Genomic DNA, 26,314 nt, shown 5'->3' on the forward strand with positions numbered 1-26,314 from the left:
TGATTTGTAGGGGTCCAGATTTTGCAGCTTTTTCAGAACATCAGCTGACTGGATTTGGGAGAAGGAGAAATGGGGAAGGCTTGGGCGAGTAGCTGTGGGGGGTGCAGTGCTGTTGACCGCGGTAGGGGTAGCCAGGTGGAAAGCATGGCCAGCCGTAGAAAAATGCTTATTGAAATGATCAATTATAGTGGATTTATCAGAGGTGACAGAGTTTTCTATCCTCAGTGCAGTGGGCAGCTGGGAGGTGTTCTTATTCTACATGGACTTTACAGTGTCCCAGAACTTTTTTGAGTTTGTGTAGCAGGAAGCGAATTTCTGCTTGAAAAAGCTAGCCTTGGCTTTTCTAACTGCCTGTGTATATTGGTTTCTAACTTCCCTGAAAAGTTGCATATCACGGGGGCTGTTCGATGCTAATGCAGAACGTCACAGGATGTTTTTGTGTTGGTTAAGGGCAGTCAGGTCTGGAGAGAACCAAGGGCTATATCTGTTCCTGGTTCTAAATTTCTTGAATGGGGCATGCTTATTTAAGATGGTGAGGAAGGCATTTAAAAAAAATAACCAGGCATCCTCTACTGACGGGATGAGGTCAACATCCTTCCAGGATACCCGGGCCAGGTCGATTAGAAAGGCTTGCTCACTGCAATGTTTCAGGGAGCGTTTGACAGTGATGAGTGGAGGTCGTTTGACCGCTGACCCATTACGGATGCAGGCAATGAGGCAGTGATCACTGAGATCTTGGTTGAAAACAGCAGAGGTGTATTTAGAGGGCAAGTTGATTAGGATGTTATCTATGAGGGTGCCCGTGTTTACGGCTTTGGGGTGGTAGCTGGTAGGTTCATTGATAATTTGTGTGTGATTGAGGGCATCAAGCTTAGATTGTAGGATGGCTGGGGTGTTAAGCATGTCCCAGTTGAGGTCACCTAGCAGCACGAGCTCTGAAGATAGATGGGGGGCAATCAGTTCACATATGGTGTCCAGAGCACAGCTGGGGGCAGAGGGTGGTCTATAGCAGGCGGCAACGGTGAGAGACTTGTTTTTAGAGAGATGGATTTTTAAAAGTAGAAGTTCAAATTGTTTGGGTACAGACCTGGATAGTAAGACAGAACTCTGCAGGCTATCTCTGCAGTAGATTGCAACACCGCCCCCTTTGGCCGTTCTATCTTGTCTGAAAATGTTGTAGTTAGGGATGAAGATTTCAGAGTTTTGGTGGACTTCCTAAGCCAGGATTCAGACACGGCTAGGACATCCGGGTTGGCAGAGTGTGCTAAAGCAGTGAATAAAACAAACTTAGGGAGGAGGCTTCTAATGTTAACATGCATGAAACCAAGGTATAGGTGTAGCCCTCAGAGAGAGCAGAACGTAGTCACTACACGGTAGAACTGGGCAATATGGACAAAAACATCCACATCAAGATAAATAGACTGAATTATCCTGATGATAAATAGATCGATATCTAATATCTAACAATGTTCACCGGTTAGAATACTTTTGTATATTACCATACCATTAGAACTACTATTTTGAATGTTGTAAATATTAAAAGTTGTACTGTTAGCAATATTGGCAGACGTTTAATTTCAAACTTCATATTTCTCTAGTAAAGGCTACTTACCCAGATTATCGATATCAGTAACAATGTCCTTGATAAATTGTTGGTACGGTCACGGTTTAGCAGCCGGGCTCTACTTCACTAGCTACATACAAAATCAAATCAAATGTATTTATATGGCCCTTCTTACATCAGCTGATATCTCAAAGTGCTTGTACAGAAACCCAGCCTAAAACCCCAAAAAGCAAGTAATGCAGGTGTAGAAGCACGGTGGCTAGGAAAAACTCCCTAGAAAGGCCAAAACCTAGGAAGAAACCTAGAGAGGAACCAGGCTATGAGGGGTGGCTAGGAAAAACTCCCTAGAAAGGCCAAAACCTAGGAAGAAACCTAGAGACGAACCAGGCTATGAGGGGTGGCTAAGAAAAACTCCCTAGAAAGGCCAAAACCTAGCTATATTCTGGAGGAGGACCTGTAGCCCTGTCGCAAAGACAAAGATGACAGGGAGGGAGCACAGTCACAACGCGGTTGGTTCATTTAGTGTCCCCTTTTCTGATCCGAACATTTACGAGTAGGCTTGTGCGGTATATACCGTATACAAGGGGTATTAGGAAATAGACATGGACTGGTTTTTTCATTACTGCTGAAACAATTTCTTAGAAGTTTTTCCCCCTATACATTGTAATATTTGTAGCTACTTTTTTAAGTGAGTAACCTGCAGTCAACTTGTGCAATACGTTAGAAGATAAAGCAGATTCACGTTCTTCATTTCACCGGTCACATTATGAAGCTTACTGTCGTTCTCCAGAACAGTTGAGCCAGTCACGTGTTTTTCTTTGTAAATAAACAACGGGAGAAAAAGGCAGCAGGGTGAGTCCAGCTGTGTATTGACAGGGGTCGGGTTCTATATTGAATGTTTTTTTGTTTTTTTGTTTCAACAGACTGATCAGGGACATAGCAAATACATTAGTGCAACACATTCGGGCAGAAGAAAAATCGCTTCATTTTTCATCAGATGACAACTGAAGTGCAACACTATTTGGCTGGTAGCCACACAAGTAGGTTAAATGATCTAAATGATCTTACAATGGGGGAAAAAAATGTATTTTTTGTTGTTGCAGAAACTAGGTATAGTCAAAATACTTCTGTTTATCATAGAAAGAATGTAGCTACATTTCCTAAAATGTTTTTCTTGAAGGTTATCTTCCATTTTACCTAAAGTAGACTGGCTACACCAAAGAAAATAGCAAAAAAGCTACATATTATTCAGTGTCTGCTGATAGAATGTCCGTTCCTGAATTCTCATCCGGGTGGAAAAGTGCAACTGAAGCACAAAATTAGTCTGACGCAGAGCAGAAATTACATTCAAAGAAGCATTTTATATCTATCGTTTACAAAAACGCAGGAATATATTTCTTATGCGTTTTCTTTTTTTCCCCTCCCTGCATGAAAAATGCTGAATTCTGTGTTAATAATAAGGTGACAGGAGATCATATTGTGTTAGCTTTCTAACGTGTTTGAGAAGTCAAAGCCCTTTGGATGAGTTCTTTTACTTTCCTTGCGTTTTTGCTTCTCTGTGTTCTCGGCCCGTCTGCCCCGTCTTCTCCGACCAGAGCAGGCAGGCCTGATGCCATAGCGTCTCCAGACTCCACACAAACACAATGTCTGCCCCGTCTTCTCCGACCAAAGCAGGCAGGCCTGATGCCATAGCGTCTCCAGACTCCACACAAACACAATGTCTGCCCCGTCTTCTCCGAGCGGAGCAGGCAGGCCCGATGCCATAGCGTCTCCAGACTCCACACAAACACAATGTCTGCCCCGTCTTCTCCGAGCGGAGCAGGCAGGCCCGATGCCATAGCGTCTCCAGACTCCACACAAACACAATGTCTGCCCCGTCTTCTCCGAGCGGAGCAGGCAGGCCCGATGCCATAGCGTCTCCAGACTCCACACAAACACAATGTCTGCCCCGTCTTCTCCGAGCGGAGCAGGCAGGCCCGATGCCATAGCGTCTCCAGACTCCACACAAACACAATGTCTGCCCCGTCTTCTCCGAGCGGAGCAGGCAGGCCCGATGCCATAGCGTCTCCAGACTCCACACAAACACAATGTCTGCCCCGTCTTCTCCGAGCGGAGCAGGCAGGCCCGATGCCATAGCGTCTCCAGACTCCACACAAACACAATGTGTACACAAGCTGTTCTAGAGCCAGTACTGTTCATTTGCATAATGTCTCTCGTAAATATACAAACTCACCAAAAATGACATTCGGTAGCTCGTATATATATATATATATATATTACACACACACAAGCAGCTTGGTGAGAAGGTGACAACAGTTGGTGCGATTATTCGCAAATGGAAGAAACACAAAGAACTGTCAATATCCCTCGGCCTCGTGGAGTTGCAATGAAGAACACCATCCCCACCGTCAAACACGGAGGTGGAAACATTATGCTTTGGGGGTGTTTTTCTGCTAAGAGGACAGGACAACTTCACCGCATCAAAGGGACTATGGGCGTGGCCATGTACCGTCAAATCTTGGGTGAGAACTTCCTTCCCTCAGCCAGGGCATTGAAAATGGGTCATGGATGGGTATTCCAGTATGACAATGACCCAAAACACACGGCCAAGGCAACAAAGGGGTGGCTCAAGAAGAAGCACATTAAGGTCCTGGAGTGGCCTAGCCAGTCTCCAGACCTTAATCCCATAGAAAATCTGTGGAGGGAGCTGAAGGTTCAAGTTGCCAAACGTCAGCCTCGAAACCTTAATGACTTGGAGAAGATCTGCAAAGAGGAGTAGGACAAAATCCCTCCTGAGATGTGTGCAAACCTGGTGGCCAACTACAAGAAACATCTGACCTCTGTGATTGCCAACAAGGGTTTTGCCACCAAGTACTAAGTCATGTTTTTCAGAGGGGTCAAATACTTATTTCCCTCAATAAAATGCCAATCAATTTCTAACATTTTTGACATGCATTTTTTTGTTGTTATTCTGTCTCTCACTGTTCAAATAAACCTACCATTAAAATTATAGACGGATCATTTCTTTGTTAGTGGGCAAACGTACAAAATCAGCAGGGGATCAAATACATTTTTCCCCTCAGTGTATACAGTTGAAGTCGGAAGTTTACATACACCTTAGCCAAATACATTTAAACTCAGTTTTTCACAATTCCTGACATTTAATCCTAGTAAAAATTCCCTGTCTTAGGTCAGGTAGGATCACCACTTTATTTTAAGAATGTAAAATGTCAGAATAATAGTAGAGAGAATTATTTATTTCAGCTTTTATTTCTTTCATCACATTCCCAGTGGGTCAGAAGTTTACATACACTCAATTAGTATTTGGTAGCATTGCCTTTAAATTGTTTAACTTGGGTCAAACGTTTCAGGTAGCCTTCCACAAGCTTCCCACAATAAGTTGGGTGAATTTTGGCCCATTCCTCCTGACAGAGCTGGTGTAACTGAGTCAGGTTTGTAGGCCTCTTTGCTCGCACACGCGTTTTCAGTTCTGCCCACAAATTTTCTATAGGATTGAGGTCAGGGCTTTGTGATGGCCACTCCAATACCTTGACTTTGTTGTCCTTAAGCCCTTTTGCCACAACTTTGGAAGTATGCTTGGGGGTCATTGTCCATTTGGAAGACCCATTTGCGACCAAGCTTTAACTTCCTGACTGATGTCTTGAGATGTTGCTTCAATATATCCACATCATTTTCCCTCCACATGATGCCATCTATTTTGTGAAGTGCACCAGTCCCTCCTGCAGCAAAGCACCCCCACAACATGATGCTGCCACCCCCGTGCTTCACAGTTGGGATGGTGTTCTTCGGCTTGAAAGCCTCCCTCTTTTTCCTCCAAACATAATGGATGGTCATTATGGCCAAACAGTTCTATTTTTGTTTCATCAGACCAGAGGACATTTCTCCAAAAAGTACTATCTTTGTTCCCATGTGCAGTTGCAAACCGTAGTCTGGCTTTTTTAATGGCGGTTTTGGAGCAGTGGCTTCTTCCTTGCTGAGCGGCCTTTCAGGTTATGTCGATATAGGACTCGTTTTACTGTGGATATAGATACTTTTGTACCTGTTTCCTCTAGCATCTTCACAAGGTCCTTTGCTGTTGTTCTGGGATTGATTTGCACTTTTCGCACCAAAGTACGTTCATCTCTAGGAGACAGAACGCGTCTCCTTCCTGAGCGGTATGATGGCTGTGTGGTCCCATGGTGTTCATACTTGCGTACTATTGTTTGTACAGATGAACGTGGTACCTTCAGGCATTTGGAAATTGCTCCCAAGGATGAACCAGACTTGTGGAGGTCTACAAAGTTTTTTTTTTCTTGGCTGATTTCTTTTGATTTTCCCATGATGTCAAGAAAAGAGGCACTGAGTTTGAAGGTAGGTCTTGAAATACATCCACAGGTACACCTCCAATTGACTCAAATTATGTCAATTAGCCTATCATAAGCTTCTAAAGCCATGACATCACTTTCTGGAATTTTCCAAGCTGTTTTAAGGCACAGTCAACTTAGTGTATGTAAACTTCTGACTCACTGGAATTGTGATACAGTGAATTATAAGTGAAATAATCTGTCTGTAAACAATTGTTGGAAAAATGACTTGTGTCATGCACAAAGAAGATGTCCTAACCGACTTACCAAAACTATAGTTTATTAACAAGAAATGTGTGTAGTGGTTGAAAAACGAGTTTTAATGACTCCAACCTAAGTGTATGTAAACTTCTGACTTTAATTAAACATCCCTTTTTCTGGACCCTGTCTTTCAAAGATAATTCGTAAAAATCCAAATAACTTCACAGATCTTCATTGTAAAGGGTTTAAACAGTGTTTCCCAAGCTTGTTCAATGAACCATAAACAATTAATGAACATGCACCTGTGGAACAGTCGTTAAGGCACTAACTGCTTACAGACGTTAGGCAATTAAGGTCACAGTTATGAGAACTTCACTAAAGAGGCCTTTCTACTGACTCTGAAAAACACCAAAAGAAAGATGCCCAGGGTCCCTGCTCTTCTGCGTGATCGTGCCTTAGGCATGCTGCAAGGAGGCATGAGGACTGCAGATGTGGCCAGGGCAATCAATTGCAATGTCTGTACTGTGAGACGCCTAAGACAGTGCAACAGGGAGACAGGACTGACAGCTGATCATCCTTGCCAGCAGCATACCACCCTGCATACCACTGCTGGCTTCTGAAGCTAAGCAGGGTTGGTCCTGGTTAGTCCCTGGATGGGAAACCAGATGCTGCTGGAAGTGGTGTTGGAGGGCCAGTAGGAGGCACTCTTTCCTCTAGTCTAAAAAAATATCCCAATGCCCCAGGGCAGTGTAGGAGGAATGTTAAACGGGTGTCCTGACTCTGAGGTCATTGAAGATCCCATGGCACTTATTGTAACAGTAGGGGTGTTAACCCTGGTGTCCTGGCTAAATTCCCAATCTGTCCCTCATACCATCACGGTCACCTAATCATCCCCAGCTTCCTATTGGCTCATTCATCCCCCCTCCTCTCCCCTGTAACTATTCCCCAGGTCATTGCTGTAAATGAGAATGTGTACTCAGTCAACTTACCTGGTAAAATAAAAAAGACCACGTGTAACAGGATCAGTACATCTGAACATCACACCTGTGGGACAGGTACAGGATGGCAACAACAACTGCCCGAGTTACACCAGGAATGCACAATCACTCCATCAGTGCTCAGACTGTCCGCAATAGGCTGAGAGAGGCTGGACTGAGGGCCTGTAGGCCTGTTGTAAGGCAGGTCCTCACCAGACATCACCGGCAACAACGTTGCCTATGGGCACAAACCCACCGTCGCTGGACCAGACAGGACTGGCAAAAAGTGCTCTTAACTGACGAGTTGCGGTTTTGTCTCACCAGGGGTGATGGTCAGATCCACGTTTATCGTAGAAGGAATGAGCGTTACACCGAGGCCTGTACTCTGGAGCGGGATCGATTTGGAGGTGGAGGGTCCGTCATGGTCTGGGGCGGTGTGTCACAGCATCAACGGACTGAGCTTGTTGCCATAGCAGGCAATCTCAACGCTATGCGTTACAGGGAAGACATCCTCCTCCCTCGTGTGGTACCCTCCTGCAGGCTCATCCTGACATGACCCTGAAGCATGACAATGCCACCAGCCATACTGCTCGTTCTGTGCGTGATTTCCTGCAAGACAGGAATGTCAGTGTTCTGCCATGGCCAGCGAAGAGCCCGGATCTCAATCCCATTGAGCACGTCTGGGACCTGTTGGATCGGAGGCTGAGGGCTAGGGATATTCCCCCCAGAAATGTCTGGGAACATGCAGGTGCCTTGGTGGATGAGTGGGGCAACATCTCACAGCAAGGATTGGCAAATCTGGTGCAGTCCATGAGGAGGAGATGCACTGCAGTACTTAATGCAGCTGGTGGCCACACCAGATACTGACTGTTACTTTTGATTTTGACCCCCCCTTTGTTCAGGGACACATTATTCCATTTCTGTTAGTCACATGTCTGTGGAACTTGTTCAGTTTGTCTCAGTTGTTGAATCTTTTGTTCATACAAATATTTACACATGTTAAAGGTTGCTGAAAATAAACGCAGTTGTCAGTGAGAGGACGTTTCTTTTTTTGATGAGTTTATATATATATATATATACACAATGATGAGATGGATTGCCTATCTTCGCTTTTTTTTTGTGCTCATTAGCATATTTAGCTAACAGCCTCTATGGAAATTCGCTATTACTTGTGCTAATTTTGTTAGCATTCTGGTAATAGACACCCATAGGCCGTTATTTTTGTTTACAATTGTTTTTATTGGGTCAAAAGAGCAATACAAATCATCAAAAAACATTACACTGGGCCTCCCGAGTGGCGCAGCAGTTTAAGACACTGCATCACAGTGCAAGAGGCGTCACTACAGACCCGGTTAAGGGAGTGGGTGTTGAGACGGGCGGTTTGGCGGGTCATGTTTCGGAGGACGCATGACTCGACATTCGTCTTCTGAACCTGTTGGGGATCTGTTGAACCTGAACCTGTTGAACCTGAACCTGTTGGGGATCTGTTGAACCTGAACCTGTTGAACCTGAACCTGTTGGGGATCTGTTGAACCTGAACCTGTTGAACCTGAACCTGTTGGGGATCTGTTGAACCTGAACCTGTTGAACCTGAACCTGTTGGAAATCTGAACCTGAACCTGTTGGGAATCTGTTGAACCTGAACCTGTTGAACCTGAACCTGTTGGGGATCTGTTGAACCTGAACCTGTTGGGGATCTGTTGAACCTGAACCTGTTGGGAATCTGTTGAACCTGAACCTGTTGGGGATCTGTTGAACCTGAACCTGTTGGGGATCTGTTGAACCTGAACCTGTTGGGAATCTGTTGAACCTGAACCTGTTGGGGATCTGTTGAACCTGAACCTGTTGAACCTGAACCTGTTGGGGATCTGTTGAACCTGAACCTGTTGAACCTGAACCTGTTGGGGATCTGTTGAACGTGAACCTGTTGAACCTGAACCTGTTGGGAATCTGTTGAACCTGAACCTGTTGGGAATCTTTTGAACCTGAACCTGTTGGGAATCTGTTGAACCTGAACCTGTTGGGGATCTGTTGAACCTGAACCTGTTGGGAATCTGTTGAACCTGAACCTGTTGGGGATCTGTTGAACCTGAACCTGTTGGGGATCTGTTGAACCTGAACCTGTTGGGGATCTGTTGAACCTGAACCTGTTGGGAATCTGTTGAACCTGAACCTGTTGGGAATCTGTTGAACCTGAACCTGTTGGGAATCTGTTGAACCTGAACCTGTTGGGAATCTGTTGAACCTGTTGGGAATCTGTTGAACCTGAACCTGTTGGGAATCTGTTGAACCTGAACCTGTTGAACCTGGGGAGTTGCAAGATCGAAATTGAGGGGGGGGACATTCAAATTCCCCCCCCCCCCTTTTTTTTTTTACTCCCACCCCCAGCTATCCCTATAGATATTTATTTATTTTTATATATTATATTTCTATATTTTTACTCAACAACAACTTACATTCAAAAGTTTGGGGTCACTTAGAAATGTCCTTATTTTTTAAAGAAAAGCACTTTTTTGGCCAATTAAAATACCATCAAATTGATCTGAAAATTCAGTGTAGACATTGTTAATGTTGTAAATGACTATTGTAGCTGGGAAAGGCTGATTTTTTTATGGAATATCTACATAGGCGTACAGAGGCCCATTATCAGCAACCATCACTCCTGTGTTCCATTGACACGTTGTGTTAGTTAATCCAAGTTTATCATTTTAAAAGGCTAATTGATCATTAGAAAATCCTTTTGCTATTATGTTTGCACAGCTGAAAACTGTTGTTCTGATTAAAGAAGCAATAAAACTGTCCTTCTTTAGACTAGTTGAGTATCTGGAGCATCAGCATTTGTGGGTTAGATTACAGGCTCAAAATGGCCAGAAACAAAGAAGTCTATTCTTGTTCTGAGAAATGAAGGCTATTCCATGCAAGAAATTACCAAGAAACTGAAAATCGCTTACTACTCCCTTCACAGAACAGTGCAAACTGGCTCTAACCAGAATAGAAAGAGGAGTGGGAGGCCCCGGTGCACAACTGAGCAAGAGGACAAGTACATTAGTGTGTCTAGTTTGAGAAATAGACGCCTCACAAGTCCTCAACTGGCCGCTTTATTAAATAGTACCTACAAAACACCAACCTCAATGTCAACAGTGAAGAGGTGACTCTGGGATGCTGGCCTTCTATCAATGACCCAAGCCCAGCCCAATTTAATCCCTACCATTGTGTCGCTGAGTTGTACATTATACCAGGGGTGCTGGAAGACACAATGTAAGTAACCTAATTTATGTCCCTCTAACTGCCCTGAATACCTCTGCTGATCCTACAGCTATTGTATACAGTAATTATGCGTCTATGAACCAGATTTATACTGTTAGCATTGAGGCGGTGTGCCTTAGCAGGAAGTCCACTGTGTGCAGCTCACCCTGCACTAACATAAATAACCTGAGAATGTATACCTCTGCTAAGCTTCTCAGTAAAGCAATAAAAACAATCAAGCATCCCAGAAAAGTGCTAAAAATAGCCCACATTAACATATGTAACTTAAGAAATAAGGTTCATGAAATCAATATTTTGCTAATAACAGATGACATTCATATTCTGACAATCTCTGAAACTCACTTAGATAATATCTTTGATGATACAGCGGCAGCAATACATGGTTATAAGATCTACAGAAAAGACAGAAATGCCAAAGGTGGAGGTGTGGCCATTTATATTCAGAACCACCTTCCTGTAAAGCTTAGAGAGGATCTCATGTTAAATACTGTTGAAGTAATATGGCTACAGGTTCATCTGCCTCACCTAAAGCCCATTCTGGTGGGAAGCTGCTATAGACCACCAAGTGCTAACAATCACTATCTGGATAACATGTGTGAAATGCTTGATAATGTATGTGATATCAACAGAGAGGTATATTTTCTGGGTGATTTAAATATTGACTGGCTTTCAACAGGCTGCCCACTCAAGAAAAAGCTTTAAACTGTAACTAGTTCCTGCAACCTGGTTCAGGTTATCAGTCAACATATCAGGGTAGTTACAAACAGCACAGGAATGAAATCATCAACATGTATTGATCACATCTTTACTAATGCTGCAGAAATGTGCTTGAAAGCAGTGTCCATATCCATCAGATGTAGTGATAACAATATAGTAGCCATATCTAGGAAAACCAAAGTTCCAAAGGCTGGGCCTAATATAGTGTACAAGAGGTCATACAAGAAGTTTTGTAGTGATTCTTATGTTGATGATGTAAAGAATATTTGTTGTTCCGTAGTGTGTAATGAGGAGAAACTAGACGCTGCACTTGACACATTGATGAAAATGCTTATTCCAGTTACTAATAAGCACCCATTAAGAAAATGACTAAAACTGTTAAATCCCCATGAGGAATGATGAGGAACTGAAAGATCGTATGGTTGAGAGGGATGAGGCAAAATAAATGTCAAATTGGTCTGGCAGCCCAACTGATTGGCAAAAGTACTGAAAATTGAGAAATCATGTGACTAAACTGAATAAAAACAAGAAACTACACTATGAAACAGATAAAATGACAAAGAATGATAGTAAAAAGCTTTAAATGACATGAAAAAACGGCAAACTCCGCTCCATCATTCATTGAACCAGATGGCTCATTCATCACAAAACCCACTGATATTGCCAACTACTTTAATGACTTTTTCATTGGCAAGAGTAGCAAACTTTAAAGTTTTAAATGAGTTAACTGATGGTTTGGGTTCCTTGAGTGAAATATATTTCTCCCAGACAATATCCTCATCGACAGGCAAATCCTTTACCCATGCTTTAACTTCTTTGGGGTAGGGGGCAGTATTTTCACGTCCGGATGAAAAGCGTGCCCAGAGTAAACTGCCTGCTACTCAGGCCCAGAAGCTAGGATATGCATATTATTAGTAGATTTGGATAGAAAACAGTCTGAAGTTTCTAAAACCATTTGAATGATGTCTGAGTATAACAGAACTCATATGGCAGGCGAAAACCTGAGAAAAATCCAACCAGGAAGTGTGAAATCTGAGGTTTGTAGTTTTTCAAGTGATTGCCTATCCAATATACAGTGTCTGTGGGGTCATATTGCACTTCCTAAGGCTTCCACTAGATGTCAACAGTCTTTAGAACGTTGTTTCATGCTTCTACTGTGAAGGGGGAGAGAGTAAGAGCTGTTTGAACCAGGTGTCTGGCTGAAAGCCATGAGCTAAGTCGCGCGGGCAGCCGTGAGAGCGAGCTGGGTTCCCTTTTAATTCTAAAGACAAAGGAATTGTCCGGTTGGAATATTATTGAAGATTTATGATAAAAACATCCTAAAGATTGATTCTATACATCGTTTGACATGTTTCTACAAACTGTAATAGAACTTTTCTGACTTTTCGTCTGGACTTAGTGCGCGCACCTTGTGCATTTGGAATAGTGAACCTAACGCGCGAACAAAATGGAGGTATTTGGACATAAAGATTAACTTTATCGAACAAAACAAACATTTACTGTGGAACTGGGATTCCTGGGAGTGCATTCCGATGAAGATCAAAGGTAAGTGAATATTTATAACACTATTTCTGACTTTTGTTGACTCCACAACATGGCGGGTATCTGTATGGCTTGTTTTGGTGGCTGAGCGCTGTACTCAGATTATCGCATGGTGTGCTTTCACCGTAAATCTTTTTTGAAATCTGACACAGCAGTTGCATTAAGGAGAAGTGTATCTATAATCCTATGCATAACACTTGTATCTTTCATCAAAGTTTATGATGAGTATTTCTGTAAATTGATGTGGCTCTCTGCAAAATCACCGGATGTTTTTTAGAGGCAAAACATTACTGAACATAACGCGCCAATGTAAACTGAGATTTTTGGATATAAATATGAACTTTATCAAACAAAACATACATGTATTGTGTAACATTAAGTCCTATGAGTGTCATTTTTGAAATCGGACACTGTGGTTGGATTAACAAGATGTTTATCTTTAAAATGGTGTATAATACTTGTATGTTTGAGGAATTTTTATTATGAGATTTCTGTTGTTTTGAATTTGGCGCCCTGCAATTTCACTGGCTGTTGTCGAGTGGGACGCCACCGTCCCACATACCCCAGAGAGGTTAACCATTAACCTCTCTAGGCTAGGTGGTACGTTAGCATCCCACCTGGCTAACATCCGTTGAAATCGCAGAGCGCAGAAATTGTAAATACACCTTTTCGTAATATTAAACATTCTTGTAAATACATGTATCTTACATAATTTAAAAGCTTAAATTCTTGTTAATCCAACCGCCGTGTCAGATTTCAAAAAGGCTTTACGGTGAAAGCATACCATGCTATAATCTGAGGACAGCGCCCCGCACACACAAGCATTACTAGCATTTTCCAACCAAGCATTAGCGTCACGAAAGTCAGAAATAGCAATAAAATAATCAATTACCTTTGAAGATCTTCTTCTTTTGGCGATACAAAAAGGCCCAATCTTCACAATAAATGGTAGTTTTGTTCGATAAAATCTATTTTTATAGGATAACACAAAACATTTTGTAAACGGCTTGTGTCATGAATTCCGTCTCCTTAAACTTTCGACGAAACATTAGATGTAATTACTCACAATAACCTTACGTTTATCCAGTCATGGTTGGTTTCATTGCAATCCTCTGTTTGTTAGTAACACAACCATACTTGATGGTTCTTTTTGCGGGACGTATTGACCGAAAGGAACTGATTTGAACACACCAAACAATGACCTCATTGTGCGCCAATGATATGACCCGTGCTTCGTTGATTGACTGTATTACGGCTCAATGACCACTGATCGCCTTGAAATCTAGCTTGGTAGATAGCCAATGAGCTGAGGTAAACGGCAATATCTAAATGGTTATATCCGGAAAGACCAGCTCTTGAACGAAAGTCGAGCGTAACACAGCCATTCGCCATTGAAATTTCTACCTGAAGGAGCCACATTGTTTGCGCGTAGCAGTATTGAGTCGAGATCATCTTCCGCTATTTTATCGAAAGAATTATGGCGAGTAAATCTGGAAAAATCAAAGGCAAAGTCCAGTTATACAGATCTACACGATATTGTTGACGAAATTGATAGAGAAAGTGACACTGAGTTACTTGAAGATGAGTCAGATTGTGAGACAAGTTTGGACTCTCAATTTGAAGAAATGTTTTTGCATGGAGAGGATGTAATTTTGGACTGGTAAGTACCTCTCATGCCGTTGTTTGAAATTAATAATATCAAATATTATTCATTTGAGTTATTTGAGATATTTTTTATTTGACATATAGAAATATATAATCAGTAATGAAATGTGAGAAGTACACATGGCTCTACATTGTGGGTGGGTGTCGGTCTGTGTCTGTGTATATTAGATATTTTTTACATGTATTTTATCTAAGCATGGAATGGAACAGCACCTCCCCATAGTGATTGGGTTCCCTACTCTATATAGAATCTGTGTCTGTCTGTGTCTTTAGGTTACTACAATGTTCTCCACAAGACAATGAAATGGTACAAGACATTTTTCTATCATTTTCATTGACATTGCTGTGGTGAATTCCTTCATCCTCCAGAAGGAAATGGCTAAGAGCTGTGGACAGCCCCCCCCATCTCACAGCTAGCCTTCAGAGAGCTGCTCATCCGGGAGCTTGCTTGCTACAGCAAGTCCACTGCAGCACCTTCTGTCCCCTCTACCTCTGTCCCTTCTACTCCTTCAACCAGTGGTGTTCACCTGCCCAGATTCATCTCTGCAGGCATGAATGTGCCTCAGGGCAAAAAGGGCACAGTGGGGAGGCGTCGTTGTGCCCTTTGTCACAGGAAATGCCCCATCACCTGCTCAGTAAGCCTCTGCTTTACAGCAGAAAGAGACTGCTATGGGCCATGGCACAAGCAGCACAATATTGCGTAGAGGACTGAGGGTCTTCACAATATTGTAAATAGAAAATGTGTAAATAGTTACCCTTGTTATTTTTGATTTTAATATATATATATTTTGGGGGGGTGTGTTAGAATAGCATTTATGTATTTTTTATATAGTTCTTTCCTTCAAAATGTATCACTGTACCAATTCGGCCACTTGGGTACATTTGTGTGGGACACCTGGGTGACATCATGCTCAATGTCATGTAGCTCGCTCATTTTTTAAGTTATCTGTCTAAAACTTTGCTCAGCTATTGTTGCCATCTTATGTTCTTCATTCAAATCATCCCCAGCATCCTATCTGTATGTTTGGCTGTTCTTGTTCATTTGAAGAATAAAAAAATAAAAAACAGAAAAGGTATGTTTATTTCCTTGTATTATCTTTTACCAGATCTAATGTGTTATATTCGCCTACATTCAATTCACATTTCCACAAACTTCAAAGTGTTTCCATTCAAATGGTACCAAGAATATGCATATCCTTGCTTCTGGGCCTGAGCTACAGGCAGTTAGATTAGGGTATGTCTTTAGGCGGAAATTGAGAAGAAGGGGGGGATACCCCGAAGAAGTTAAAAAGATTTTTCTGCTTTAATAGTTGAAGATGAGAGTAAATAGCAGAGACAAAACCTCTGGCATGTAAAAATACACTTCGTCACCGGGTGCCTTCTCAAACTTGTACCCCATGGGACCCCATAGTCTAAGATACAGAAAGAATGAAGACCCTGGCAAATCAAAATCAAAAAAACTGTTCCTGGAAACCAAGGAGACCCTTTGAGTTGAATATATCTCCTAGATTGACCCATTTTGCAAACCAGGCTCTAGACTCAAAAGCTTTATTACCTGCAGTAACAGCCGTGCTATGCCACAAAGAGGTATGAAGATGTCATTTCCTGAAGTAAGAGCCTTGCTATGCCACAGAGAGGTACGGAGACGTCATTTCCTGAAGTAACAGCCGTGCTATGCCACAAAGAGGTACGAAGATGTCATTTCCTGAAGTAACAGCCTTGCTATGCCACAGAGAGGTACGGAGATGTCATTTCCTGAAGTAACAGCCTTGCTATGCCACAGAGAGGTACGGAGACGTCATTTCCTGAAGTAACAGCCTTGCTATGCCACAGAGAGGTACGGAGACGTCATTTCCTGAAGTAACAGCCTTGCTATGCCACAGAGAGGTACGGAGACGTCATTTCCTGAAGTAACAGCCTTGCTATGCCACAGAGAGGTACGGAGACGTCATTTCCTGAAGTAACAGCCTTGCTATGCCACAGAGACGCCATTTCCAGTTACAGCCTACACACTTCTCAACCTTCCTAAAATTCTCTATTGTATTAGAAATAATAAGATCAAAATACAATACATTTCTTATTAGATATACCAGAAAATAACATCCTGCAGTCAAACAGGAAACAAGTTCTTCCTCAATAGTGCTAAGAGACAGATGTAGACTGACCAAACCGATCTAAGCCGGAGTGACTGGAAAAACTGCTGATAAATACTAACATTTGATACGTCCACCATTACACTTCTGTCATTGTAACACCTCAAACGTGATCTTTGGATGTTCGCAATTCCAAAAGACATTTATGTATACGTTAATCAATCATTCCCCAATAGCTTACTGGTGGAGAGAGTGGGATCATGATGCTCAGGAAACAAATACAAAAGGCAACACATTCATCTTTTATGGAAGCGTCCCTAGTTTGTAAGGAAGTAGGCTGAAACCATGCGGCCAAATGTTTAAATCTTGTTCCAACCTCCTAGTAAACTTCACCAGACCATGAAGAGATGTTTGTATACTAATACCCAAATAAGTGAACTGCGTTTTCATAGAAATTGTTGAGGGAAGTTAAACTGTTTTGGGACGATTATTTTGTACAATTTACCTAATACCCGGACAGCAATTTGAATTCTTCAAATGTACATAATAAAGATGGGATTGAATTCTGGATAGATACGGGGATATCATCCACATATAGTGACATGATATGATTGGATGATTTAATCAGTATAGGAGAAGAAATTCCATTCTGTCTCAGACGTTGGGATAAAAGGTTCTAGCGACAGAATGAATAACGTTGGGGAAAGGTCGCCGCCTCGCCTACATCCCCAAAGAAAAAGGGGACGGACCTCTGAGAGTATGGCGTCACTAGACGCCATAGCAACAGGGTTAGCATATAAAACACACAAACCATATCGACAACATTCTTTCCCAAACCAAATTTCTCCACGTACTGCCATTCAAGCCTGTCAAAAACCTTCTCAGCATCTAGAAATCAAATCAAATTTTATTTGTCACATAGACATGGTTAACAGATGTTAATGAGAGTGTAGCGAAATGCTTGTGCTTCTAATTCCGACCGTGCAGTAATATCTAACGAGTAATATAACCTAACAATTTCACAACAACTACCTTATACACACACAAGTGTAAAGGAATGAATAAGAATATGTACATATAAATATATGAATGAGCGATGGCCGAACGGCATAGGCAAGATGCAGCAGATGGTATAGAGTACAGTATATACATATGAGATGAGTAATGTAGGGTATGTAAACGGCACACTGCAAACTGCACAGCTAACGATACAACTGTTATGTTTAATGTAATACATTAAACACATCTTCTATTATGCATTAAATCGACGGACATTGTCAGGTGCCCCCCCCTTTGTGTAATAAACCGGTAATACCGTAAATCTCAGGATCAGAGAAGAACGGTATGACTATATGAAACATCTGAATACAGTCCAACCCTGTTTTAGGAGCCAAACGAGTTTTGGTTTACTGTCATCAGATCTCTGCTTGAGGGAAACGCCAGCTATCCTGTCTGAGAAGTCCTTCAGCGCTATGCCATTAACTGGTTCAACAGGCCTCATACCCATATCCATATCACAGAAGATGCTATCCTGTCTGAAACCAGGAGAATGATTCTACATACCGTAGATTTACTGATGATTTCTGCTTGTTTCCCCCGACAGCCACATGGTTTCAATTCAACATCAAACTAGGGAACCCAATGGGCTTGGGGTGGAACTCAGGGGGAAACCCTGCATCAACATCTAAGATCTAAAACTAAGACTACTCTGTCATTAAGAAAAACAAGATGGGCTACACCGCCACCAGCTTACCCAGCAAGACAGCTGGTTACCATTCCCTTCCCTCTGTGTAGGGGACTGGATAATTCAGAGGGAGGAGGGGTAAGGTCTGAATGGAGTAAGGAGAGAGGGCTATGGAGTTGATCAGAGCAAAGAGCTGTACTACACTAAGTACTACTCAGCACACTGCTGAATGAGGCCCTTTAAAAATGCAGCCATTTAAAGGAACTCAGTCCAGCTTTCAACTTAACTCTTGTAAGTTGTAAATAGTAGAATGCACAAGGTGCCATTTGGAAATGAGGTAATACATTATCAGTTCCTCTGGTCATCTCAGTCATTGCAGACCCTAAAGCTATTTAAAACACGTGAGATATGTCCAGATCAACGAGCCCATATTGGATAACGTTTTGTAGCCCATACATTTTGTTGTAATGTTCTCCAATGCCGGAAGGGGGGGGGGGGGGGGGGGGGGCTGAGTGAAAAGGTTTGGAAACCCCTGCTAGACTAGTGGGCTGTGTTCATCTCATGCTGCCTGTTAAGACTAGTGGGCTGTGTTCATCTCGTGCTGCCTGCTAGACTAGTGGGCTGTGTTCATCTCATGCTGCCTGCTAGACTAGTGGGCTGTGTTCATCTCATGCTGCCTGCTAGACTAGTGGGCTGTGTTCATCTCGTGCTGCCTGCTAGACTAGTGGGCTGTGTTCATCTCGTGCTGCCTGCTAGACTAGTGGGCTGTGTTCATCTCGTGCTGCCTGCTAGACTAGTGGGCTGTGTTCATCTCGTGCTGCCTGCTAGACTAGTGGGCTGTGTTCATCTCATGCTGCCTGATAGACAAGTGGGCTGTGTTCATCTCATGCTGCCTGCTAGACTAGTGGGCTGTGTTCATCTCATGCTCCCTGATAGACAAGTGGGCTGTGTTCATCTCATGCTGCCTGCTAGACTAGTGGGCTGTGTTCATCTCATGCTGCCTGCTAGACTAGTGGGCTGTGTTCATCTCATGCTGCCTGCTAGACTAGTGGGCTGTGTTCATCTCATGCTGCCTGCTAGACTAGTGGGCTGTGTTCATCTCATGCTGCCTGCTAGACTAGTGGGCTGTGTTCATCTCGTGCTGCCTGCTAGACTAGTGGGCTGTGTTCATCTCGTGCTGCCTGCTAGACTAGTGGGCTGTGTTCATCTCATGCTGCCTGATAGACAAGTGGGCTGTGTTCATCTCATGCTGCCTGCTAGACTAGTGGGCTGTGTTCATCTCATGCTCCCTGATAGACAAGTGGGCTGTGTTCATCTCATGCTGCCTGCTAGACTAGTGGGCTGTGTTCATCTCGTGCTGCCTGCTAGACTAGTGGGCTGTGTTCATCTCGTGCTGCCTGCTAGACTAGTGGGCTGTGTTCATCTCGTGCTGCCTGCTAGACTAGTGGGCTGTGTTCATCTCGTGCTGCCTGTTAGACTAGTGGGCTGTGTTCATCTCGTGCTGCCTGTTAGACTAGTGGGCTGTGTTCATCTCCTGCTGCCTGCTAGACTAGTGGGCTGTGTTCATCTCGTGCTGCCTGTTAGACTAGTGGGCTGTGTTCATCTCGTGCTGCCTGTTAGACTAGTGGGCTGTGTTCATCTCGTGCTGCCTGTTAGACTAGTGGGCTGTGTTCATCTCGTGCTGCCTGTTAGACTAGTGGGCTGTGTTCATCTCGTGCTGCCTGCTAGACTAGTGGGCTGTGTTCATCTCGTGCTGCCTGTTAGACTAGTGGGCTGTGTTCATCTCGTGCTGCCTGCTAGACTAGTGGGCTGTGTTCATCTCGTGCTGCCTGTTAGACTAGTGGGCTGTGTTCATCTCGTGCTGCCTGTTAGACTAGTGGGCTGTGTTCATCTCGTGCTGCCTGCTAGACTAGTGGGCTGTGTTCATCTCGTGCTGCCTGTTAGACTAGTGGGCTGTGTTCATCTCGTGCTGCCTGTTAGACTAGTGGGCTGTGTTCATCTCGTGCTGCCTGTTAGACTAGTGGGCTGTGTTCATCTCGTGCTGCCTGCTAGACTAGTGGGCTGTGTTCATCTCGTGCTGCCTGTTAGACTTGTGGGCTGTGTTCATCTCGTGCTGCCTGTTAGACTAGTGGGCTGTGTTCATCTCATGCTGCCTGCTAGACTAGTGGGCTGTGTTCATCTCATGCTGCCTGCTAGACTAGTGGGCTGTGTTCATCTCATGCTCCCTGATAGACAAGTGGGCTGTGTTCATCTCATGCTGCCTGCTAGACTAGTGGGCTGTGTTCATCTCATGCTGCCTGCTAGACTAGTGGGCTGTGTTCATCTCATGCTGCCTGCTAGACTAGTGGGCTGTGTTCATCTCGTGCTGCCTGCTAGACTAGTGGGCTGTGTTCATCTCGTGCTGCCTGTTAGACTAGTGGGCTGTGTTCATCTCGTGCTGCCTGTTAGACTAGTGGGCTGTGTTCATCTCATGCTGCCTGCTAGACTAGTGGGCTGTGTTCATCTCGTGCTGCCTGTTAGACTAGTGGGCTGTGTTCATCTCGTGCTGCCTGTTAGACTAGTGGGCTGTGTTCATCTCGTGCTGCCTGTTAGACTAGTGGGCTGTGTTCATCTCGTGCTGCCTGCTAGACTAGTGGGCTGTGTTCATCTCGTGCTGCCTGTTAGACTAGTGGGCTGTGTTCATCTCGTGCTGCCTGCTAGACTAGTGGGCTGTGTTCATCTCGTGCTGCCTGTTAGACTAGTGGGCTGTGTTCATCTCATGCTGCCTGCTAGACTAGTGGGCTGTGTTCATCTCGTGCTGCCTGCTAGACTAGTGGGCTGTATTCATCTCATGCTGCCTGCTAGACTAGTGGGCTGTGTTCATCTCGTGCTCCCTGATAGACAAGTGGGCTGTGTTCATCTCATGCTGCCTGTTAAGACTAGTGGGCTGTGTTCATCTCGTGCTGCCTGCTAGACTAGTGGGCTGTGTTCATCTCGTGCTGCCTGCTAGACTAGTGGGCTGTGTTCATCTCGTGCTGCCTGTTAGACTAGTGGGCTGTGTTCATCTCGTGCTGCCTGCTAGACTAGTGGGCTGTGTTCATCTCGTGCTGCCTGTTAGACTAGTGGGCTGTGTTCATCTCGTGCTGCCTGCTAGACTAGTGGGCTGTGTTCATCTCGTGCTGCCTGTTAGACTAGTGGGCTGTGTTCATCTCGTGCTGCCTGTTAGACTAGTGGGCTGTGTTCATCTCGTGCTGCCTGCTAGACTAGTGGGCTGTGTTCATCTCGTGCTGCCTGTTAGACTAGTGGGCTGTGTTCATCTCATGCTGCCTGTTAGACTAGTGGGCTGTGTTCATCTCGTGCTGCCTGTTAGACTAGTGGGCTGTGTTCATCTCGTGCTGCCTGCTAGACTAGTGGGCTGTGTTCATCTCGTGCTGCCTGTTAGACTAGTGGGCTGTGTTCATCTCGTGCTGCCTGTTAGACTAGTGGGCTGTGTTCATCTCATGCTGCCTGCTAGACTAGTGGGCTGTGTTCATCTCGTGCTGCCTGTTAGACTAGTGGGCTGTGTTCATCTCGTGCTGCCTGTTAGACTAGTGGGCTGTGTTCATCTCGTGCTGCCTGTTAGACTAGTGGGCTGTGTTCAGCTCAACACACCTAGTTAAGGAAACAAGAGTCGCACCACACCAGTACTTCACTGGTGGGATGAGACCTGCATCCAAAGCTGTTGGCAATCGACTGTCACCTCTCAATGCATTGAGCCTCTGGTTCAAGTCTTTACTGTGCTCTACTGCAGTGTGTGGGCTCAGCTGCAATCAGGAGACACAATCATATGATAGTTGCTGAATAAGACATGTTTCCTGGTATAGGACTGAGTTCAGCACAGCATGGGGGAGGGTTGTTGAACTCTGAAATATGCATTACGACACTTTTCTTTCACAGCAGAGCCGCCTCAGCTAGTTACAGTGAGAGATGTCACTCATTTCTACCACATTCTGGATTTATATATATTCAGATGGAAATACTTTCGCTCCAGTGAATCTCATACCAAGAGCATCAAACCTGAAGCATTTCCAGGACACAAATTAAGCCAAGTCCAGGACTAAAATATATGCTCAATGGAGAATCTCCACTGAAAGTATTTCTTAGACCCGGACTTTAGAAGCCATGGAAACTCGGAAGTACTGAGAAACATATCCTGACTAAAACAATGACAACATGAGACCGGAAAACAAGCATTCCAATCAGAGCAAGGTGAGCAACTTGGATGGGGGTGGGGGCCAAAAATAAATAAATCTGAAGCCATCATGGGGGGCTCACGGGTCTGCATATCCATACCCCCACATGTAGTCAGAGCCAGCCCTAAGAAGAACCTCATCAACTGCCCAAGGACCCGGTTAGCAGAACCTCCTCAACTGCCCAAGGACCCGGTTAGAACCTCATCAACTGTCCAAGGACCCAGTTAGCAGAAACTCATCAACTGTCCAAGGACCCGGTTAGAAGAACCTCCTCAACTGCCCAAGGACCCGGTTAGAAGAACCTCCTCAACTGCCCAAGGATCCGGTTAGAAGAACCTCCTCAACTGCCCAAGGACCCAGTTAGAACCTCCTCAACTGCCCAAGGACCCGGTTAGAACCTCATCAACTGCCCAAGGACCCGGTTAGAACATCATCAACTGCCCAAGGACCCGGTTAGAACATCATCAACTGCCCAAGGACCCGGTTAGAACCTCATCAACTGCCCAAGGACCCGGTTAGCAGAACCTCCTCAACTGCCCAAGGACCCAGTTAGAAGAACCTCCTCAACTGCCCAAGGACCCGGTTAGCAGAACCTCCTCAACTGCCCAAGGACCCGGTTAGAACCTCATCAACTGCCCAAGGACCCGGTTAGAAGAACCTCATAATTTCAGGCTATTAAGCGATGATGCTGATAAGCTTTGGGCTCCGGTTGCACGATACATTGTGTGTTCGAAGCACTTCCATCACCACTAAGTGGCAAGCACTTGTTTGTATCTAACTAGCTATGTGTATTGCATAAAGCTTGCTAGTTAGCTTGTAGTAAGGACTAGTGAGATGTAGCCGTCTAAATAACAGCTGTAATATTCTCCTGCATTTGGATATTTATGCAAACCCGGAGATTACACTATGTAGGTGTAGATATCACCATGGGCTACTTTAGGCCATTCGGTAGGGTTGTCTGCACAGCTGGTCTCCAGGAAGTTGTAAGGACACATACACACACATATATACACACACATATATATGCAAGCAAACAACAACAACAAATCAACTTTTCTAAATACCTAAAATATTCAAGGCTTAGCGAAAAGACTGGAAGTAGTAACGAGACATATCTAAGACTAGTGAATTAGATCCGAGATTAATTTCTCTCGCTAGCCAACCAGCTAACTTCATGTTTACTGGCAATAACAACAAAAAAAGCTAAGGGGGGTAAACAAACCGTGACGTAGATATGGCGCGACAGCTTTACTATATTCACTGTCAATGTCAGCAGGTCGAGTAACAGAATAAGTATCATGTAAATAATAAGTTATTGATTGTGACAGCAGCCATGTGTGTTTTATAACGACGCTCGAAGCTGTTGAAAACGTTTATAGAAACAATAGTAGTTTGTTTAGGATGCCGCCCAATTTTTGGGGGGGTAATTACATGGCCTTATTGCTGTACCTTACGTGGAGGAGTGGTACAATTAAGCCTCGCCGTGTGTATCTTAAAAAAAAGGTATCAAGTTAACATCTAGGGTTGTTTTTTACAATTTTTATCGCTGATATTATGAAATGTCCTTATGCTTCCAAAACCTTGATCATCAAGGTCTCTTTTTTGGCACTAAACTACCTAGTTTAAACCTTGTCAATGTAGCCAGCATGTCAATGTAAACCTAACTAAATAGGTAAGTAGTTAGCTGTGCAGTTTAACTAGCTAGCAATAATTATGTTGACAAAATGTAACTAGTTAACGTTAACTATCGCCTGTTAGTACAATGTTATTTTGACGTCTTTGAAATAACGTTACCTAACCAGCTAAATATGGGTTTTAGTTACAAAAATAAATACATTATAATAATGAATACCTCGCGATCCTTCAATCCCAAGAGTAATACTTCTTCCATTAACGTGAGTCGAGTTTCTTTGGAGTCACCGGTGTCTTGTTCATGTTGTTCTTCCCCGCGGCGGGGCTCGAAGTCTTCATCCCCGGATCCTCTGTCCTTGTCGGCGGCAGCCGTACGGGAGGCCTCGGTCCGTCTCTGCACTAGGCCAGAGCTCCGCTGTGTCAGGGAAGAAGTCATGTCTACAAGTTCCGACGAAAACCACTCAGCACTTACCCGGCCGTGATTTATTATTATTATATATTTTTTTTAACACCACTTTAAATTTGCCCGATACATACAGCTACTGACTCTAATTATTATGATTATTTTTTATTTCTTTTTGAAATCTCTGGTAATGACAACTATAGCACAGTGTTTCTACTCTTCCCCCGTCCACTGGTAGTTTATCCAATATGGCGGTGAGCGATGACGAGAGCAGTGGATGTGGCGCTTGAGTTGAGCTTGTTGGCGCGTCCCACAGGTAAAAAGACAGGGGAGGAGAAAAGTACATGTCAATAACAAGGTGACCGATTCTCATTTTGGGTGACTTTCTTTCCAAAAGTGCTAATTTTATGATGAAATAAAAGTCAAATATTTGAACGCTTTTCAGGGTATGATGATGCCCCTAGGTTAACTTACAGGTATGCCTCCCGGCCTAGCGCAACATATATATTGAGGGGGGCAATACACTGAGTGTACAAAACATTAGGAACACTTGCTCTTTCCATGACAGACTGATTAGGTGAAAGCTATGATCTCTTTTTCGTGATTGGGTTGGCCAGATCGCATCCAACTAAAGGGTGCATACACTGCCAACTACTGTGCTAAAGTGAGAGGCCAGTCACGGCCTACCTCCATTTAAATTCTCTTCATTATTCCTGTTCCTAAAATAATTAATTGCACCACCCACTAGGCCTACACCTATATAACACTATTTCATAAAAAAATCACCACCCCATTAACTCTTCTGCAGTAAAATCTCATACACCCAGGTACTTCTCTGCAGTTTCAACTTACACTCGATTAAAACCCACCACCTCATTCCGCTATTGACCCTATCTGTTCCTGCCCATGCTAACAGCCTTGTCATATGGGATGCCACCACTCTACACACCCTGTCACTCTTCTGGAGTCAAATCTGGAATACCCAAATACTTCTCTGCAGCTGCCACCACGACATCTATTCTCTGTGATTTACTTTCCATTTCTGTGGTACAGTTGATAACTATTGCTATGAATGTTATTAAGAAGCCAACCTTACTGAAGCATAACTTACTCGTTACCCTATCACTCTGTACTGGCACAACTCTACTACTCACTGGGATCCTCTCAGGATCCCCTGACCCTTGACCCATCCTACACTTTCTTCACTGCCTCAGCGTACGACACCCTCTGCACTACTCTGACTCTGGCCACTTCAATCTGCCGCTCTCGCACCGGACACTTCCGATCCCCAGCAACATGAGCACCCCTACAATTGACACACACAACTTTATCCACTGAAACAACCCAATCCTCTGTCCCATGCCCTCCTGCACACTGCTGCAACATGACCATGAACGTGGCACCTGAAACAGCGCAGTGGATTCGGCACACACACCTGGGACAATATGGACATGGAAAAAACCTGTATGCTGAGACAACATTAAGATTTGTTCCTGAATGAGGCCCTGGACAAACATCTTTCAAACATTTTACTCACAAATCATGAACCCTCAGCTATTTGACTGCAGTCTGAGTGTGACATGTTTACGCAGTAAGCCTAAGTAAGTAAGCAGTAAGTAAGCAGTAAGCAGTAAGCAGTAAGCAGTAAGTAAGCAGTAAGCAGTAAGTAAGCAGTAAGTAAGCAGTAAGTAAGTAAGCAGTAAGTAAGTAAGTAAGTAAGCAGTAAGCAAGTAAGTAAGTAAGCAGTAAGTAAGTAAGCAGTAAGTAAGCAGTAAGTAGGTAAGCAGTAAGTAAGTAAGCAGTAAGTAAGTAAGCAGTAAGCAAGTAAGTAAGTAAGTAAGCAGTAAGCAAGTAAGTAAGTAAGTAAGCAGTAAGTAAGTAAGCAGTAAGCAACTAAGTAAGTAAGTAAGCAGTAAGCAAGTAAGTAAGTAAGTAAGCAGTAAGCAAGTAAGTAAGTAAGTAAGCAGTAAGCAAGTAAGTAAGTAAGTAAGCAG

General features: G+C 43.8%; 1 protein-coding gene across 1 annotated transcript in view; it reads right to left on the bottom strand.

The window, feature by feature from the left end:
* Positions 1-24,631, bottom strand: part of golph3a (golgi phosphoprotein 3a) — a 42,797-nt gene extending 18,166 nt beyond the window's left edge. Inside the window, exon 1 of the mRNA XM_029763848.1 lies at positions 24,138-24,631. Coding sequence (XP_029619708.1) covers positions 24,138-24,353 — 216 coding nt within the window. The 5' untranslated portion in view covers positions 24,354-24,631. The remainder of the gene's footprint in view (positions 1-24,137) is intronic.
* Positions 24,632-26,314: the final 1,683 nt, after the last annotated feature.

This window comes from Salmo trutta, chromosome 9 (genome assembly GCF_901001165.1).
Source record: "Salmo trutta chromosome 9, fSalTru1.1, whole genome shotgun sequence".
Classification (NCBI taxonomy): domain Eukaryota; kingdom Metazoa; phylum Chordata; class Actinopteri; order Salmoniformes; family Salmonidae; genus Salmo; species Salmo trutta.